The 19,352-nt window shown below is 37.7% G+C and overlaps 2 protein-coding genes across 4 annotated transcripts; one reads left to right on the top strand and one right to left on the bottom strand.

Annotated features, from left to right (window-relative positions):
- Positions 1–592: 592 nt before the first annotated feature.
- LOC110729068 (fe-S cluster assembly factor HCF101, chloroplastic-like) lies at positions 593–6,874 on the top strand. Of its 2 annotated transcripts, XM_021908766.1 has the most exons (16): positions 593–757; positions 846–956; positions 2,938–3,080; positions 3,157–3,207; positions 3,446–3,601; positions 3,813–3,956; positions 4,031–4,173; positions 4,364–4,433; positions 4,540–4,635; positions 4,772–4,861; positions 4,990–5,043; positions 5,360–5,483; positions 5,623–5,747; positions 5,970–6,092; positions 6,321–6,407; positions 6,493–6,874. In XM_021908766.1, exons 1-15 carry the CDS (start codon positions 685–687, stop codon positions 6,387–6,389), a joined length of 1,572 nt encoding a protein of 523 aa, XP_021764458.1. In that variant the 5' UTR covers positions 593–684; the 3' UTR covers positions 6,390–6,407; positions 6,493–6,874. The 2 variants fall into 2 exon arrangements, with proteins under 2 accessions (XP_021764458.1, XP_021764457.1); XM_021908765.1 differs by having other exon boundaries at positions 6,321–6,874.
- A 145-nt stretch (positions 6,875–7,019) lies between these two features.
- LOC110729069 (protein ROOT PRIMORDIUM DEFECTIVE 1) lies at positions 7,020–9,838 on the bottom strand. 2 transcript variants are annotated; one of them, XM_021908767.1, is made up of 3 exons: positions 9,350–9,838; positions 7,502–8,912; positions 7,020–7,328 (listed from the first exon to the last, which is right to left on the bottom strand). In XM_021908767.1, the coding sequence occupies exon 2, from the start codon at positions 8,909–8,911 to the stop codon at positions 7,772–7,774; it is 1,140 nt and encodes a 379-aa protein (XP_021764459.1). In that variant the 5' UTR covers position 8,912; positions 9,350–9,838; the 3' UTR covers positions 7,020–7,328; positions 7,502–7,771. The 2 variants fall into 2 exon arrangements, with proteins under 2 accessions (XP_021764459.1, XP_021764460.1); XM_021908768.1 differs by having other exon boundaries at positions 7,502–9,059.
- Positions 9,839–19,352: the final 9,514 nt, after the last annotated feature.

Raw genomic sequence — 19,352 nt, forward strand, 5'->3', positions numbered from 1 at the left:
CAAATGGGAGTGACTTCTAAAATAAGAGATGACTTCTCTACTAAGAGCGAGTGATGTGTCACCCAAAAATTCATATGGACTTCACATGTGTCCATTGCTTTAATTTAAAAAAAAAAAGGAGAAAGATTAAGAGAAATGGCTTAACCGATAGTACATTTCTTTGATTATATGAATTATTAGCTAATAAGTTGGTCGTTTTGCTTGCATTGCATAATTTTTCACCTAACATGTTTATTTTTTCGTACTTGTTTTCTTACGTAAAGAAAATACCTCTTATACAATATCGTTATAAAAAACCCGAATAAGTATATCTTAAGTTATGAACATGCCGAGCCTTTTCAACCCGACTCATGATTAACTCTATAAACAAGATGAGCCCGTTATCTTAAACGAAATTAAAAAGGGGATCCGTTCTTTGATTAGAAGATGCAAGAAATGTTAGCCACAATTCTATCCCCGAAGGCCAAAACCTAAATATGTTAGCCACAAGAAAAAGGCGCCGTGGGGCCAACAATATTAACGGCCGATAATACAAAACAAAAACAAGCCAAACCCAACGACGTCGTTTTATTTGGAACAAAGATTAGATTTTCAGATGATGATTTTCTGACATTTTTAAGCTTTAAACTTCATACTTTCTCTTTCCTCTTTATTCTGCATTATTTTTTTCCTGGAAAATAAAAAATGCATTTACTTCATGCACCCATTCCTCCTAATCTTTCCTTTCAACCCTCCAAAAATCTTCAGCACAAAAATGGTAATTATTTAAATCCCACTTCAATTTTCAGTCTTAATTTTATTTCTGCTAAATAAAGTTGCAAACTTTTTGATGATTTTTTTTGCAGGATTAGTATTTAATGGTTTAATTCATCAGCAAAGGCAGATAAAATCTACATGGGTTTTGCATAATCAAGTTAATTTTAGCTCTATTACAGCTAAAGCTTCTTCTGTTGAAGGTATATATGATTCTATTATGTTTAGTATTTGATTAATTTCTTGAAATTGGCATTGCAATTTTGAGTTGACAAGTAATAGAAATAATGCATTAATATTATTGGTGATGGATGGTGTGGAAAAATGAAAAGCATTAGTTAAGTGGTCAAATAATGTGGAATAGACTATAGAGGGAATAATACATAAGAAGATACAACTAACCTTTTATTTGAGTAGTGTTAAGTATGGAACTATCAACTATGGATGATGGTTTTTGTTGGGTGAAACCTTGTTGATACTTGATAGTATGATATGATGTTTGGATACTTCATCTGTATTACACTTGAAAATTGAAATAGGAAAAGAAAATTTATTACTATTTAAAATACATGTACATGTACAACAAAGGAATCCATCATTGTCCATGAGTCCTGACAATGGCAATGGCGTTCATAACGGAATTTTCACTTTAAGTTAAGAATTTTTTTTGTTAGATTTTTGGATCTAAATCCGAGATTGGCGATCTTGTCCTAGTGCAAGCATCATGGATAGAATGTGTATTGAATGTAGATGGACAATCCTTGTTGAGGTTGGCATAGAGGCCTTGATTTCAGCTCACAATTTGAAGATATATGAGTTCAATTCCTACACTATCAAAGGGATAACACCAAGCTCCAAGAGCTTATGTTCGAGTAATACTTGTTCTATGGGACTACACGACATTGATATGGTCTATTAACCTAGAGGTTGCTCCAAAATTTAAAACTTAATAGTATAATTATTAGGGAGCAGGTCCTGTGGAAAAGCAATGGGTGAATAATTAATTTCTCATTCCTAGTATGCTGCTTCGAAAATTTGTGTAGGGATAAATGATTTTGGAAGCAGTGCTTGTACCTTGATGATATATGTTGACAGAAAATTTTATTGGTATTTTAGATAGTTATTTTTTTGTAGTTGTCGTAGTATGTGCAGCAGATGGATTGTGTAGTTCAAATAATTTAAAAAGGTATTGGCGAAGGGAACGGGTTATCAAAATGTTGTTGGTGTTTAGAGATTGAGGTGCCTGGGACAGCAACCTCTGACATTTGGAGGAAGCTTTGGCATGGTAATGACATGGGTTAGATCTAGTGTTTGTAGAAATTTTATTTCTCCCTTGTGTATTGGCTATTTCTTTCAGGTTGTAGGTGTAATATGTGGTTCTTGGTTTGACTATATATTATGGCTATTATGGGGATTGAAGGCTTTTTCCACAATTTGCCATGTTCTTGGATTTGCCCTGCATACTTTTCAGTGAATTGATAGTTTCTTTTGGGTTATTAGGTACTATGTTACTCGGACTCGGGTACCCATGTCCGACACGGGTATGTGTCCAAGTGTCCGACTCGGCTATTTTGTGAAAAAAATCTATGATTTTGAACTAAAATGAAGTGTTCGAGTGTCATACCCATGTCCGAGTGTCGAGGGTCTGACATGGGTACTTGAGGTAAAACAAAGAGTCCGAGTAACATATTTAGGTATCTTGAGTCTTGGCTTCTAGGTGTTGTGGCATTTTTCAGCATCAATTTCTAAGGTTGTATTGACTGCAGGTTGTCGTACATGTGTCTTTGAGTTTTGTGATTTTGTCTCCTATGGATGTACGAGGCTTGTTGTCCTCATGGTGTCTTTGAAGTTTAAACACTGGCTGGTTTGGGTGTTTTAGGATTTTTACTCTATTTTTCTTGCTACCTGGTATTAGAGCTTTGATCTCTGGTTCAGTATATGATGAAATAGATATCAATTATTTATAAGACAAAGGTGTCCTGTTAGTGAACAGCCGAGCTTGAGCTAACCTGCAAGATAATTTCAATTCCCATTTTCAAATCAGAATTAATAGAACTTTCTGTAATTGTCGAGATCATAAACTTGTGCCTAATAATAGTCGATTTTTGTAAGTAAGCATTACCTCTCTGTCTCGTCACTCATGTAGTCATGTTTGTCAACATGTCTTTATTTTTTGACACTCAGTGGGCGCTTCAACATCTTCAATTAAAGAAGCTGAGAGTGATGTCCTCAAAGCGTTGTCTCAAATCATTGATCCAGACTTTGGAACCGACATTGTTTCTTGTGGCTTCGTGAAGGATCTACAAATTGATGAAGCTTCAGGAGAGGTCATTTAAATAATATTGTGCTCTTGTATCTTTGTAATTTATCATTACTCCCTGAGCTCTGAACCTCTAATTTCAGGTGTCATTTCGCTTGGAGCTTACAACCCCTGCCTGTCCAGTCAAGGACATGGTAAATTAGTTCTAAGTTACAAATTTGATTGTTGCTAATGTATGTTCTGGTGTCATATTTTCCCTTGGAGCATTGTGTTAAATGTTTGATATGTCATGTAGAACTATCATAATTTATTTCCTTAATTCCATACACTGACCTCTGACTGACTCTATACCGCCTATTCCTTTGCAATGTGTATCTGGGCTACAATCATAATGCATTAATATGGGGTATATAATTGTCGTGTTTTTTGCAGTTTGAGCAGAAAGCAAATGAGGTGGTGGCAGCACTTCCTTGGGTTAGAAAAGTGAATGTCACGATGTCTGCTCAACCTGCTAAACCAATTTTTGGGGCAGATCTTCCAAAGGGCTTGCAGACAATTTCAAACATTGTGGCTGTTTCTAGCTGTAAAGTAAGAGCCTTGTTTTAGACTAGAAGATGCTGTTTCATGGGAAGTTGGATCAAGTTATAAAATTGTTTGACAGATATTTTGGCTATCATTTTGGGTTGCTGTAAAATTCATTTTGTTCAACAAATTATGATGGCCGCTATTATATCAAAATTTGTTGTATCTCCTGGGATTCAATTTATTCAACATATTTCTCTTTTCTTGCAATATACAGGGAGGTGTAGGAAAATCAACTGTTGCTGTTAATCTTGCTTATACTCTTGCTGGGATGGGAGCTAGAGTTGGTATTTTCGATGCTGATGTCTATGGTCCCAGTTTGCCAACAATGGTTTCACCAGAGAGCAGGCTACTAGAAATGGTGATAGAAATGCCTTTAAACTCATTTTTAGCTGTGCTTTTTGAAATGCTTGTTTATGTTATTTGATTGTCCAGATTGCAGAGACGAAAAGCATCATCCCAACTGAATACTTGGGTGTCAAACTGGTATCATTTGGATTTGCTGGGCAAGGTCGTGCAATTATGCGGGGCCCAATGGTCTCTGGTGTTATTAATCAGCTGCTTACAACAACTGAATGGTATAGTTTTCTCCTAAAGTATCTAACTATTTTGCTAAATATTAACCAGCTGTTTGCAACAACTGAATCGTATAGTCTTCCGGTCTTCCCATAAGTATCTAACTATTTTGCTGAACTAATTTTAAGACGATGACTCTTTACTCTAGCTAGTTGTAAAAATTAAGTATATGACAAGTTTCATGTCTTGCAGGGGGGAACTCGACTACCTTGTGATTGACATGCCACCGGGGACTGGTGACATTCAGCTAACTTTGTGTCAGGTTATTATTGCCTGTGCTTATTTTAGGTTTTAAAAGTGGAAAAAAAAAATGGAACTATAGTTCTTTTCCCTATCATTTGCTGAATTTTGTAGAATATCTATGTCAGGTTGTTCCATTAACAGCAGCAGTTATCGTTACAACTCCTCAAAAGCTGGCATTTATTGATGTCGCTAAAGGAGTTCGCATGTTCTCAAAGCTCAAGGTTTGTTTCTTCAGAGCAGAAACCTATTGTACAATTATTTACCTTCTGCTTTTCAGTTACAACCTGTGATAGGAAATTTTTTAGAACTTCTTGCAAATAACTTTAGTATTTAGTGACTCATTGCATGAATGTCCAGGTACCATGCGTTGCTGTTGTGGAAAATATGTGTCACTTTGATGCTGATGGAAAGCGCTTCTATCCTTTCGGCAGAGGTTCAGGCTCTCAGGCATGCAGCTGATTTCCAGACTTTATTGATTTCAATGGTTGATCATTGAGCTTCCTTATATGCTGCCTCGATCCTTCAGCATGTCTGGGGAGGAGCTAACACAATCATTGTGGCTATTGTCCTTTCAGGTCGTTCAGCAGTTTGGAATCCCGCATCTATTCGAACTTCCAATCAAGCCAGCTGTATGTGCTCTGAGTTTGATAATAACATTTTTTATCATAAAAATGCCATGGATATTCATTTATGAACCAGAAAATCCTGATATCTGCTTTCTAGATCAATTACTGCCATGGATATTATAGGGACTTGGATCACATTTCGGGTCTATGTTAAATAAGCTTCTTGTGAAAATTAGTCAATATTAGTTATGTTATTTTTCTTAAGTCGAGTTGATATTTGTTCAGGTCAAATATATTCATGTACAGGCCCAGTTTAAGTCAGTTACAGTCAGTATTTCTTGGTATAAACATTATCCTAAATTCCTAATTACATATGCAGTTGTCTGCTTCTGGAGATAGTGGACAACCAGAAGTTGTAGCTGATCCTTTGGGAGAGGTTGCAAAGACATTTCAAGACCTTGGAGTTTGTGTTGTACAGCAATGTGCCAAGATTCGCCAACAAGGTTTGTACATCATTGGTTTACAGCATTACGGAGTATAAAAGATCCTTGTAGTTATTGAATCAATAGAAGCCTTGGTTTTGTAAATTAATCTCAATGGATTTATAATTAAGCTACTTCAAATTTTTTTGTATATTGCTAGTGTCAACTGCTGTCAGCTATGACAAATCAATGAAAGCAATAAGGGTGAAGGTACCTGATTCATCTGAAGAGTTTCTTTTACATCCTGCAACTGTGAGGCGGAATGATCGGTCTGCGCAGAGTGTGGTAAGCCAAAATAAACCATGTCCTACCGTTTTGAACAACTGAGTGACATCATTCACCCATGGTTCAAAGAATTCTGCATCTAACTGAACTACTGAAGGGTGATATGATGAAGTTGTGTATCTTGTTGTGCGAGCCATTTTAATGAAAGTTCTTATAACAAAAGAAATTCTCAGTCTTTTGATCAAGTATAATTTGATAAAATGGTTGTGTTTCCTTTAACAGGATGAATGGACTGGGGAGCAAATGTTGCAGTATTCTGATATTTCAGAAGATATTGAGCCAGAAGAAATCCGACCAATGGGTAATTATGCTGTGCAAATAACATGGCCAGATGGGTTTAACCAGGTAATTTTGCTTCATCCTTTAACATTTAAATTTGTTACTGTAACTGAGCTTACATCCCACAAAGTTACTCGTCTGACAGACTGACAACTCTCAGCGTTGAAGCTTGTCTAAAGCTCAGTTCATTTGGCCTTTATTTGTTCTTAACTTTGGAAATAATTAGTTCAATGATTTTTTCAACATTGAACATTAGCTATATTCTTTTAATTGACTGTTTCTCTCATGGTACAGATTGCACCATATGATCAACTTCAGACCATGGAGCGATTAGTTGATGTTCCTCAGCCAACACCCGCCTAAGGACACACGTCACACAAGGTTGAAGTATTATATAGTCACCCTATCGAAAACAACACTTTGAACGGATTTGCTTAAAATTCTTTTCCTTTCTGCTTACTGGCAGACTAGTAGGAGATGTACAAATGAATCAGGCATATTCCAGCACAAGTATATGAGAGCATGATTATATTTGAGAAAAGAATTATGTGCAGTACCTAATTCTACAACCATTTGAAGACCAAATTCCTGGGAGACTCTAATATTGTGCAACAATACGGAACACTGCAGGGGGTGTTCAGGATCTCTTTGATAGAAATATATATTATATCCCAGAGGGGCTATAGTTGGAGATTTTTCACAGAATAGTGATTGAGTTTTCTTAATGAAGTTAAGATTAACAACATGAGATAGTCTTGTAATAACTAGAATTTTAATGTAGATATGAGTATTCAAAAATTATTTTGTATATTATTGAGTATTCAAGTCGCAACAGTCACCTTTGGTTCATTCTTTCTCCGCGAAGTACACCAAGCCCTGACAATTGTAATGCAGAAAAAATGCAGATCAAAGATGGTTTTGGGACAGTGATACAAGATGGATTTATCCCAACAAAAAATAATCTATTAATCTTAGATAAACAAAAGCTATCTGTTGGATCTGATGAATTATATACTATTGTAATGTACAAATCTTGATTTCAGAAATTCATTGATGCCCTATTTGTGTTTCTACAGCATCCTCTTCATGCAACCAACCTATTCTTCAAGCCCTTATTCCAGTATACACATGCAAGGATGTTAACTTCAAGCAAACCTCTTACACCAGCTTGCATAGTTGCATCTCTTATTATTCTGTCTCTGATTCTAGAAGCTTTCCATGCAACTTTGTGCCACCATGCTTTTGTGCTCACTAAATCACTTCAAATTATGCTCCGATTCCAGCTGATTATACAAAGACAGCCTGCGTATTTAAAATAAAAAATAAAAAATGAGTGAATTTAGAAGGAACAGTTCTGGAACTGCCAACTCAACAATTTGCAAGATATTAGGATTACGCATCCATCCAAGTTTGGATTAACTTAATTTTAACAGCTCAAACCAGAACATCAAAGTAAAGTAAGTCGGAGAATTTACCTCCATAATGGAACAAGCTGCAAAGAAGATTCCTCCAAGCTTTGAACGGAATGCATAAGTTGAAGCTGACACCACAAATGGCATACACATAGCTGAGTATCTTCAAAAAAACCACAAATGGTATTCTCATTGAGGCATAGCAGCATATCTGCTACAGGGCTATGCTTAGCAGCTATAAATACTTAACATACTGCCATCAATTTCCCAGAATGAACATCGGCATTGGATAGTTTCCAACTGGGTTTCCTAAATGACTGCAACTACCTAACTTCATTCAAACTCTTGCTCTATGTCCCTAGCTTCCCGATACAAACCCCGACTCCTATCCAAGAATCCTTGTTTCATCATTTCAGCATACCGTCTCCTAATCTCTACTAGTGGATGCTTCTCAAGGAGCTCAGATCCACAGTAGGCCTCCCTAAGGACAACTGTTTGTGTATCAATTTTCTTTGAAATATAAAAGATGCTAGGATGGCGTTCAAACACCTTAGTAAATTTTTGAGGCAAGCGCAATGGACTTCGAAGGTTGCTCACATTTTTACGTTCAGTTTGTTTAAGGATTGTGAGGTGTAGAAGCTCATGAAACACCCCAACTATCCGTTTCTCGGATATATCTGTACGGGGATCCAAGTGAGAAGGATCACAGTAAGGCGAAGTATAAGGAAGTCCCTGCCACTCTTCTAACCATTCCATACACTTCCTTTTCAATCCATAACCTCGAGGGAATCCAATAGGAAAGGCTAGACAATCACCAGATGCACCCTCATTGTTTTTCTGCAAATGAGAAACTGCGAGGTGACTATCCCATGACAACAGCTTCAATCCAACACGATCATCTTTAAGGTTGACGAAAGAGAAAAGTTCAGGAAAGCAGGGAATCAATGACTGATGGTAATCATGTGGCAAACCAAGATCCCATTTTAACTGGTTAATTGTCTGTAAAGGAAGAGTAATATCCTTAACAAGCATCAACAGCTTTTGTAGCCGAATCACTGTATCCATCTGATTCTGCTGAAGTATTCTAAGTTCTTCCTGATGCAAACTAAATGCTTCAGGGGTCAAGCTAAATAAGGGGACAGGCGTGCCCCCACTATCGAGAAAAGAAGACTCATGAAAGATACTTGGGTATCTCCTTACAAAGCTAGATAGCTTAAGTTCATCAGGAATCCCAAGCTGTCTACGCTGGCGCCTAAGACGGTATATTGGAACACAGTCCTCGGAATCAGAGAAGATGATGGACACAAGGGTGCAAGCCGCCTTGAGGTCCCTCTGACCCGCCACGGCTTCATCAAGGGTCCTATCTTTAACCCATTTCAGCTTAATGTTTACAAGAGTAAGTTTCTGCAAGTAATCATACCCCTTCTGACTCCTGCAGGATTGCCCAAAACCTCTAACCAGCCACCAAACCATCCTTCATAGATGACAATGAAAAGGATATATTACTCATTGTCCAAATTTCTTTACAAGAAACATATTATGTTGTGTACAAGGTTTATGAGACAGTTTTGTGAATTAAAGTTGCAACATTGAATTCTCAAAGAGGCAATACATCAAACACCTGGTGTGCACATTCATAAACAAATTCATTCAGCTTAAACTAACCCCAATAATATTTCAATCAAAGAACAACAACCCAACAACATCAATCAACAATTACATCAACCCAAATAAAATCCCACAAATTATTACAATTGAAAGCATCAATTTTTAACAAAATGCAAGCAACCCACTTTGATAAAATGAAGTAATTATCTAAACAATGATAAAATCTTGACAGAATTGTGGAAATTCAGAAAAAATCAAAGTAATCCACAGGAAAGGGAGTAAGAGGAAGAAACAGAAACCAACCTGTTGGAAGTGTGTGATGCAAACGAAATTCGAAATCAAGCCTTAGACGAAGAACGCAAGCCTATACTGCTGTGTCTAGTTCTGGTACTTTTGGGATGAATTTGGGCTATGACAATTGACTAATTGATAAGGGCTCAATACATGCTATTTTAACCTAGTTCATATGGTTTTTGGTTACATTGGCCTCTTTGGTAATCTAAAATCCTAAAGAGTCTCGCAAGCGTTATTAACTTGTAATTACTACACCCGTTTCATATTATTTGCAACGATTAAATAATTATATGCGAAGTATTATTTATATGTAAAATAAACCTGATTTGATGGAATGAATAGAGTACCTATGATTTTATTGTAAAATTGAAAGAAATATAAAGGTGATCATGGAGTAGAATTTTGGCAAAAAAAACATGGTTTGATTTTGCAAACGAAATAGAACACATAGTATGAGCAATGGCGGATCTTCTAAGGGGCAAGGTTGGGCTTGGCCCCCCTTAGATTTTGATCCAAAATTTATTATCTATTTTGACTACTTTACTTATAATTAGTGATTTAGTGTCTTCAATGTAAACTTGTCGGACAATTACATCACAAGCAAATAAAAATACTTGCATATCTAAATGGTTAATGGCATTTTCTTCTTACTTTACTTACTTGCAATTAGAGATTTCATACTTGCTAATGTAACTTTTATATTGTTAATTTTTTTAGTTATAGTTTATCATATACACCGTATCTAAGGGCCTGTTCTCATACGTTCATTTCAGTTCAGCTCAGTTCAGTTCAGCTCCTAATTTCCATCTCTTATAAAATATTCGTTTCATAATTTCCTTCTCTTATAAAATATTCATTTCAGTTCAGTTCAATTTAGCTGAGTTCAGTCTATGAGAACAGGCCCTAAGTCATGCTAAATTAAATTGTTTTCATACAAGTCAAAATCTGAATATGTTTAGGGTAATTTTACCCCGCCACGTGGTCCAATCAGAGGATGACACGTGTCAGCCTCAGGATGGCCCAAAAGTGAACCAATCCCTGCTTGACACGTGTCACTCCAGAAAATAAGGGAAAAATAGATGTTGGTGTTCTCTTGATCATCCCCCCAAGCGATGGTGCCCAGCTCAGACGGCACCCGGATCTTATACCCGTCTCCAAGCGGGTGCATTTTCTAAAAGTTCTCTAAGTTCTCCCCCATCTGGATTCGATCCTTAGAGGAGACGTGGATGCTGAAGGGATCGTCCTTCTCATTCCACTTTTTCCTTTCTTCCTCCTCGCTCTCCAGAAGATGGGGCAAGTCATCGCTGCTCTCGGGGTAGAGGCGGAGCTGTCGCTCTCCGTCTCCCCCTCGCTTTGGTCCATGGGGGAAGAGTCGGCCTCGTCGCCGCCTTGGTCACACTTTTCCAAGAAAGAGTCAGCAAGGGTTGAAGGGGCGCGCGGAGGGGATCTCTCCAGAGCCGTCTGGTCTCCCTGACCAGACGATTCTCCCTCAGGCGTTTGGCCGCCTGAGCCTTCGCTTCTATAATTCGGATCAGTGGCCGTCTGCATTGTCCGAGCCATGGTGTCCTGCACAGACACATAACTGGTCGGAATCCATGGCAAAGGGTGGTCCCAACACCCCGAGCCGGCACTCCCAGTCCTAGACTCAGCCGTCCCTGGTGACCGGCTGGACTCTAACCTAGGTTGTGCCGTGTGTGTTGGTGATGCATCCATTTATTGCAAGAAATATGTACAAACGGTGAAAAAAGAAAAGAGCTGAGAGAGACAGAGACGGTACATTTGGATTTGATATCTGAAGGAAGGCGGGTCCGGCTGGGTTGCGGAAGAACAAAGTTTCTTGCTCGCGCCTGACTAAAACGGATGTCTTCTGCTCTCTCGAAGTTTCTCTCTAGAAAATTTTTGTAAACGTGCAAAATTATGAGGGTAAAACGGCTATATATAGAGGGTAAATTTGGGGGCATTTCCGTAATTTACCCGGAAGATGAACGGTTACTCTTTAATGGTAAAATTACCGCCAATCGGAGCTTGACACATGTCACAGATGCCACATGGCGTGCCACGTCACATCTGTGAGGGGCAAATGTTTAGGGTAATTTTACCCCGCCACGTGGTCCAATCAGAGGATGACACGTGTCAGCCTCAGGATGGCCCAAAAGTGGACCAATCCCTGCTTGACACATGTCACTCCAGAAAATAAGGGAAAAAGGCGGCCTTCAGGCCCAAATCCCGAGAAAGCCACAAAGCGGCGCAGCCCACCAATGATTAGGGTTCAGTGACCTAATCAGGGGCACAATTCCCAAAGACCCTATAAATAGGGAGATGTCCCTCATTTTGAGGACACGTTTTTACCATTTATTACACATTTCACTCTTTGATAGAGACATTCTGAACTTGGAATCCGAGCGGATCCCCACTTAAATTTCCGCACCTTTTTTCTCCCTTCAAGTTTCTAACTTGTGCGTCGGAGGCGGAGCACCACCCAACTGGTGTCTCCGTTTGTTTTGCAGGTACAGCTCACTCCGGATCAGTCTTCGTGTTGTAACTCTCCCGAGGGACAAAAACACTCAAAACAGAATATGTTTTTTTTTTTTTGGGTTGGTTGACAGGTTGCTTTATAACACTTATCCAACATGTTATGATAACATTTATATATTAGTAAATCCAATACGTCATGGTAATACATGAATAGTGTAAAATTGTAGATAGTTATCAAGATCCACCAATGTATGTGAGTGTGATCTGATCTAATTCTTACCATTACATTTGCACATAATTATTGTCTTACATTTACATTCTTGGGTGTGTTAGGCAAACTACTCATAGCTAGAGTTGTCAATTCGGGTAAACGGGTCGGGTAAGACTGGGTCAGTCAACTCAGGTCGGGTTTGGGTCTGGTAAGAGTGGGTCAGTTAAGTCGGGTCGGGTTAATTCGAATTAATTCCATAACCTATGCAGGTCGGGTTTAGGTTGGGTCATGCTTGAGTCGGGTCATACTATCGGGTTTGGGTCGGGTTAATAACAGGTCGGGTTACATTCGGGTCGATTGAACAATAAGTCAGGTTTAATTCGGGTTAAAACGGGTTTGAGTAATTCTCGGGTTCGAGTCAAGTTCGGTTCAAGTCAATAATTTGGGGGTTAGAATCAGGTCGGGTCATTCTCGGGTTTGAGTCGGGTTCGTTTTAAGTCAATAATTTGCAGGTTATAATCAGGTCGGGTTATTTTCAAGTCGGGTCATTCTCGGGTTCAAGTCGGGTTCAGTACAAGTCAATAATTTGCGGGTTATAATCAGGTTGGGTCATTTCCAAGTCGGGTCATTTTCGGATTCAAGTCGGGTTATGTTCAAGTCAATTATTTGCAGGTTACAATCAGGTTGGGTCATTTTCCAACTCAGGTCATATTCTGGTTCAACTAACTATAAATAGATAATTGTCATTTTTATCAAGCTAATTATTTTCTTTGACTATAATATATATGGAAATATACTAGGGAACTATAGTCTATAAATTAGGAAGATAATTATCTCCTTTGACCATACAACAAATATATACTATATTTAACTCTTAAATTTAAGGATATATGATGCTCCTTTTTTTTTGCTGGCCTGGACCGACTTGGTCTCTTTAGACAAAATGCTTTGATCAACAATAATAATGTGGTCTAAATTGCATTCAAGGTGATTTGAAATCGGCTCGGGAACAATTTGGGTTGAATTTAGGTTAGGTCAATAACAAGTCTTGTTGATTTCGAGTCAAGATAGCAACAGATCGGGTTGAAATTTTGGGCCGGGTAAGTAATAGGTCAGGTAAAATTCGGGTCGGGTCAATTACAAGTCGTGTTTAATTTGGGTCGGGTCAATAACAAGTAGGGTTGATTTCGGGTCGGGTTTGTAATAGGTTGGGGTAAATTTGGCTCAGGTTAGGAATGGGTCAGGTTGAATTCAGGTCAGGTTAATAACAACTAACAAGTCGGGTTAAATTCGGGTTTTGACGGGTTAAAAGGAGTTTGGGTCAATTTCGGTTCAAGTCGGGTTAAATTCGGGTTTTGACGGGTTATAACGAGTTTGGGTCAATTTCGGTTCAAGTCGGGTTCGGTACAAGTTAATTAAATTGGCCGTTGTAAACCGGTAAATTGGTCGTTTGAAGGGAAATTGGATGGTCCCACCCACCCAATTGGACTCCCGGATGATATTAGGGAGCATGATTAAAATTTCGGCAATTTTTATTCAGGGCGAAAAAAGTTAAAAATTTCCAAAATTAAAGGCTAATGTCCACGATTTTTGAGAAATTTTGGAGGTTTCAAGGCCCGGTGTCACAAAGTCTTGAGATTTTAGGGAATACATCTGGGTATCATATAATTTTGTTTGGAATTATATATGATCATTATATTTTGTCATAGATGTTCGTGATAGGCTTAAGTTAATGAAATCAGTGCAAGTTGTAAAACCGGTAAATTGGTCGTTTAAAGGCAAATTGGATGGTTCCAACCACTTAATTGGACTCCCAGAGGGAATTAGGGACCATGGTAAACATTTTAGCAATTTTTATTTTCGAGCGATAAAAAGTTAAAAAAAATTCCAAAATTAAAGGCTCAGATCCAAACTTTTTGAGAAATTTTGGACGTTTCATGACCCGGTGTCGAAAAGCCTTGAAATTTTAGGAGATACATCTCGGGGTCAAATAATGCCGTTTGGAACCATTTATGATCATTATATGTTGTCATAAATGTTCGTGGTAGTCTTGATTTAATGGAATCGGTGCAAGTTGTAAACCGGTAAATTGGCCGTTTAAAGTCAAATTGGATGGATACACCCACTCGATTGGACTTAGGGACCATGGTAAAAATTTCGGCAATTTTTATTTACGGGCGAAAAAAATTCAAAAATTTCCAAAATTGAAGACTTATATCCACGCTTTTTGAGAAATTTTGGAGGTTTCAGTACACGGTGTCAAAAAGCCTTGAGATTTTAGAAAATACATCTCGGGGTCATATTATACCGTTTGGAACCATATATGATCATTATATGTTGTCATAAATGTCCGTGGTAGGCTTGAGTTAATGAAATCAGTGCAAGTTGTAAACTGTTAAATTGGTCGTTTAAAGGAAAATTGGATGGTTCCACCCACTTAATTGGACTCCCGGAGGGAATTAGGGACCATGGTAAATATTTCGGCAATTTTTATTTTCAGGCGATAAAAAGTCAAAAAATTCCAAAATTAAAGGCTAAGATCCACGCTTTTTGAGAAATTTTAGACGTTTCGTGGCCCGGTGTCGAAAAGCCTTGAAATTTTAGGGATACATCTCGGGGTCAAATAATTCCATTTAGAACCATTTATGATCATTATATGTTGTCATAAATGTTAGTCGTAGATTTGATTTAATGGAATCGGTGCAAGTTGTAAACCGGTAATTTGGCCGTATAAAGTCAAATTGGATGGATACACCCACCCGATTGGACTCCTGGAGGATATTAGGGACCATGGTAAAAATTTCGGCAATTTTTATATACGGGCGAAAAAAAATTCAAAAAATTCCAAAATTGAAGGCTTATATCCACGCTGTTTGAGAAATTTTGGGGGTTTCAGGACACGGTGTCAAAAAGCCTGGAGATTTTAGGGAATACATCTCGGGGTCATATTATGCCGTTTGGAACCATATATGATCATTATATGTTGTCATAAATGTCCGTGGTAGGCTTGAATTAATGAAATCGGTGCAAGTTGTAAACTGTTAAATTGGTCGTTTAAAGGCCATTTGGATGGTTCCACTAGCCAATTGTACTCCCGGAGAGGCGGAGAGTATTAGGGAACATGGTAAAAATTTCGGCAATTTTTATATACGGGCGAAAAAAATTCAAAAAATTCCAAAATTGAAGGCTTATATCCACGCTGTTTGAGAAATTTTGGAGGTTTCAGGACACGGTGTCAAAAAGCCTGGAAATTTTAGGGAATACATTTCGGGGTCATATTATGCCGTTTGGAACCATATATGATCATTATATGTTGTCATAAATGTCCGTGGTAGACTTGAGTTAATGAAATCGGTGCAAGTTGTAAACTGTTAAATTGGTCGTTTAAAGGCCAATTGGATGGTTCCACTAGCCAATTGGATTCCCGGAGAGGCGGAGAGTATTAGGGAACATGGTAAACATTTCAACAATTTTTTTTACGGGCGAAAAAAAGTTAAAAATTCCAAAATTGATTGCTAATATCCATGCTTTGTGAGAAATTTTGTAAGTCTCAGGGCCCAGTGTCGAAAAGACTTGAGATTTTAGGGGATACATCTCAAGGTTATATAATTCCGTTTGGAACCATATATGATCAATATATGTTGTCATAAATGTTTGTGGCAGGCTTGATTTAATGAAATCGGTGCAAGTATTAAACCGGTAAATTGGCTGTTTAAAGGCAAATTGGATGGTTACACCCACCCAATTGGACTCCCGGAGAGTATTAGGGACCATAGTAAAAATTTCGGCAATTTTTATTTACGGGCAAAAAAATGTCAAAAAATTCCTAAATTGAAGGCTAATATCCACACTTGTTGAGAAATTTTAGAGTTTTCGAGGCCCGGTGTCGAAAATATTTGAGATTTTAGGGGATAAATCTCGGGGTCATAAAATGCCGTGTGGAACCATATATGATCATTATATGTTGTCCTAAATGTTCGTGGTAAGCTTGAGTTAATAAAATCGGTACAAGATGTAAACCAGTAAATTGGCTGTTCAAAGGCAAATTGGATGATTCCACCCACCCAATTGGACTCCCGAAGGCTATTAGAGACCATGGTAAACATTTTGACAATTTTTATTTAAGGGCAAAAACAAGTCAAAAAATTCCAAAATTGAAGGCTAATATCCATGCATTTTTGAGAAAATTTGGAGATTTCGGGGCCGAGTGTCGAAAAGCCTTGATATTTTCGGGGATACATCTCGGGGTCATATAAAGCCATTTGGAACCATATATGATTATTATATGTTGTCATAAATGTTTGTGGTAGACTTGAGTTAATGAAATCAGTGTAAGTAGTAAATCGGTAAATTGGCCGTTAGAAGGCAAGTTGGGATCTGATGGTTCCCCCCACCCAATTGGAATCCTGAAAGGTATTAGGGACCATGGTAAACATTTCAGTAATTTTTATTTTCAGGTGAAAAAAAAGTCAAAAATTTCCAAAATTGAAGACTAATCCCACACATTTTGCGAAATTTTGAAAGTGTCAGGACTCGGTGTCGAAAAGTCTTGAAATTCTAGGGAATAAATCTCAGGGTCATATAATGCAGTTTAGAACCATATATGATCATTATATGTTGTCATTAATGTTCGTGGTAGACTTGAGTTAATGAAGTCGGTGCAAGTTGTAAACTGGTAAATTGGCCATTTAAATGCAAATTGGATGGTTCCACCAGCCAATTGGACTCCCGGAGGGTATTAGGAACCATGGTAAACATTTCGGCAATTTTTATTTTCGGGTGAAAAAAAAGTCAAAAAAATTCCAAAATTGAAGGCTAATAACCACACTTTTTGAGAAATTTTGGAGGTTTCTGGTAGAGCCGTCAATTCGGTTTAACGGGTTGGGTTTGGGTCAATAAGAGTGAGTCGGGTCAACTCGGGTTGGGTCAATTCGGATTAACTCCATAACCTATGCGGTCGGGTTTTTTTTGGGTCATGCTTGAGTCGGGTTACGTCGGGTCATATTTCTTATCGGGTTTAGGTCGTGTTATATTCGTGTCGGTTGAATAATAGGCCAGGTTTAATTTGGGTTAAAACGGGTTAGGGTAATTCTCGGGTTTAAGTCGGTTTCGGTTCAAGACAATAATTTGCGGGTTAGAATCAGGTCGAGTCATTCTCGGGTTTGAGTTGGGTTCGGTTCAAGTCAAGTCAATAATTTGCTGGTTATAATCAGGTCGGTCATTTTCAAGTCGGGTCATTCTCAGGTTCAAGTCGAGTTCGGTTCAAGTCAATAATTTGCGAGTTATAATCAGGTTGGGTCATTTCCAAGTCGGGTCATTCTCGGATTCAAGTCGGATTATGTTAAAGTTAATAATTTGTAGGTTACAATCAGGTCGGGTCATTTTCAAGTCAGGTCATATTTAGGAAACTAACTATAACTAGATGATTATCATTTTTATCAAGCTAATTATGTCCTTTGACTATAATATATATGGCAATATATTAGGGAACTATAGTCTATAATTTAGAAAGATAATTATCTCCTTTCACCATACAACAAATATATACCATATTTTACTCTTAAATTTGAGGATGATGCTCCTTTCTTTTGCTGGCCTGGACCGACTTGGTCTCCCTAGACAAAATGCTTTGATAAACAATAATAAGGTGGTATAAAGATAATTATCTCCTTTCACCATACAACAAATATATACCATATTTAACTCTTAAATTTGAGGATGATGCTCCTTTCTTTTGCTGGCCTGGACCGACTTGGTCTCCCTAGACAAAATGCTTTGATAAACAATAATAAGGTGGTATAAATTGCATTTAAGGTGATTTGAAATCGGGTCAGGAACAATTTGGGTTGAATTTAGGTCGGGTCAATAACAAGTCGTGTTGATTTCGAGTCGGGTTAGTAACAGATCAGATTGAATTTTTTGGTCAGGTTAGTAATAGGTCTCGTAAAATTCGGGTCGGGTCAATAACAAGTCGTGTTGAATTTGGGTCAGGTTAATAACAAGTCAGGTTGATTTCGGTCGCGTTTGTAACAGGTTGGGTTAAATTCGGGTCGGGTTAGGTACGGGTCGGGTTGAATTTAGGTCAGGTTAGTAACAAATTGGGTTAAATTCAGGTTTTGACAAGTTAAAACGGGTTTGGGTCAATTTCGGTTCAAGTCGGGTTCGGTTCAGGTCAATAATTTACGGGTTACATTCGGGTCGGGTCATCTCCAGGTCAGCTCATGTTCGGGTTCAGGTCAACTCGGGTCTAGGGTTGGTTTCAGGTCGGGTCAGGTCACCATTTTTTCGAGTTCAAATGATTTGGTTAATAATCGGGTTTGAGTCGGTATTTCTGATCGGGTCAACTTTTGACAGCTCTACTCATAGCTATCATGACAAGGAGGGAATATTTCTGGCAATACATGTGTGTGTTTTGTGGAGTGTTAAACAAAGTACACATACAGTCATACACTATTTGATTCGATATATATCATGGTACATTGGTACGCATACACTATTTGGACTCCAAGAATCCCTAGAGAATTGTTTTAAAGCTAGGAAGAGCCCCTACAATTTTTTTTGAAGTAGCTATAAGATTTTTTACTGACTTTTGAATGAGATGTTTCAAATTAATGAATTAAGTTTTTTATATCATCAATTTTTGCACTTGACATGAAATTCCAATATACTCCTACAATTGCTAGACTTTAGAAAATTATTTTGATTATATACTCCTACAATTGCCAGAAAAAGGTTTATTGCTTTGAGCCATGACCTTTACGATGAACATTATATCAATCTGGTTTACGTATTTTAATGATTAAGGGTGAAGCCAAAATTTTAAAATTAGGTGTGCTCTCTTTGTTTATAAAATTTCTAATGTCTGAATGAGCATGTTTGTCATCAACATTCAATACACATCTTCAACCATTAATATATTACTATGTTTGATTTTCCTCATATATAGCTAATTGTACATAGAATATTCACTCATTTATCTGTAAGTGTAATATTCTAAACAGATTGGAAACAAACATTAAGAGACGGAGAGAGTATTAAATAATTGACTGTACATATATATTTGAGATTGTTGAAAATAGATCTCCTGGCCAAAGTATTACTACATGTAACTATGTAAGTGTCCCATCACATTGGTTGAAGAAGAGAGTTAATTAATCACTTTATAAGGCTTAGGGGTTACTCCTCCTATTGCCATATAATTTTAGGATGAAACCTCGCTCATTTGGTCTTGTGAAGTGAACTCTCACTCTTAGTTTACGGGTGTGGCCTAAACCCGTATTTTGCAGAGATGTATGAACATACATGAGTAACATGACACCTGAAAAT

This window comes from Chenopodium quinoa, unplaced genomic scaffold, assembly GCF_001683475.1.
Source record: "Chenopodium quinoa cultivar QQ74 unplaced genomic scaffold, ASM168347v1, whole genome shotgun sequence".
Lineage (NCBI taxonomy): Eukaryota > Viridiplantae > Streptophyta > Magnoliopsida > Caryophyllales > Amaranthaceae > Chenopodium > Chenopodium quinoa.

Bases quoted from the DNA above. Each gene is read 5' to 3' on its own strand.
- LOC110729068 (XM_021908765.1), top strand. From the start codon at position 685: ATGCATTTACTTCATGCACCCATTCCTCCTAATCTTTCCTTTCAACCC. The intron at 4,636-4,771 runs GTTTGTTTCTTC...ATGAATGTCCAG, and splicing joins GCATGTTCTCAAAGCTCAAG to GTACCATGCGTTGCTGTTGT. The intron at 5,748-5,969 runs GTAAGCCAAAAT...TTCCTTTAACAG, and splicing joins ATCGGTCTGCGCAGAGTGTG to GATGAATGGACTGGGGAGCA.
- LOC110729069 (XM_021908767.1), bottom strand. From the start codon at position 8,911: ATGGTTTGGTGGCTGGTTAGAGGTTTTGGGCAATCCTGCAGGAGTCAG.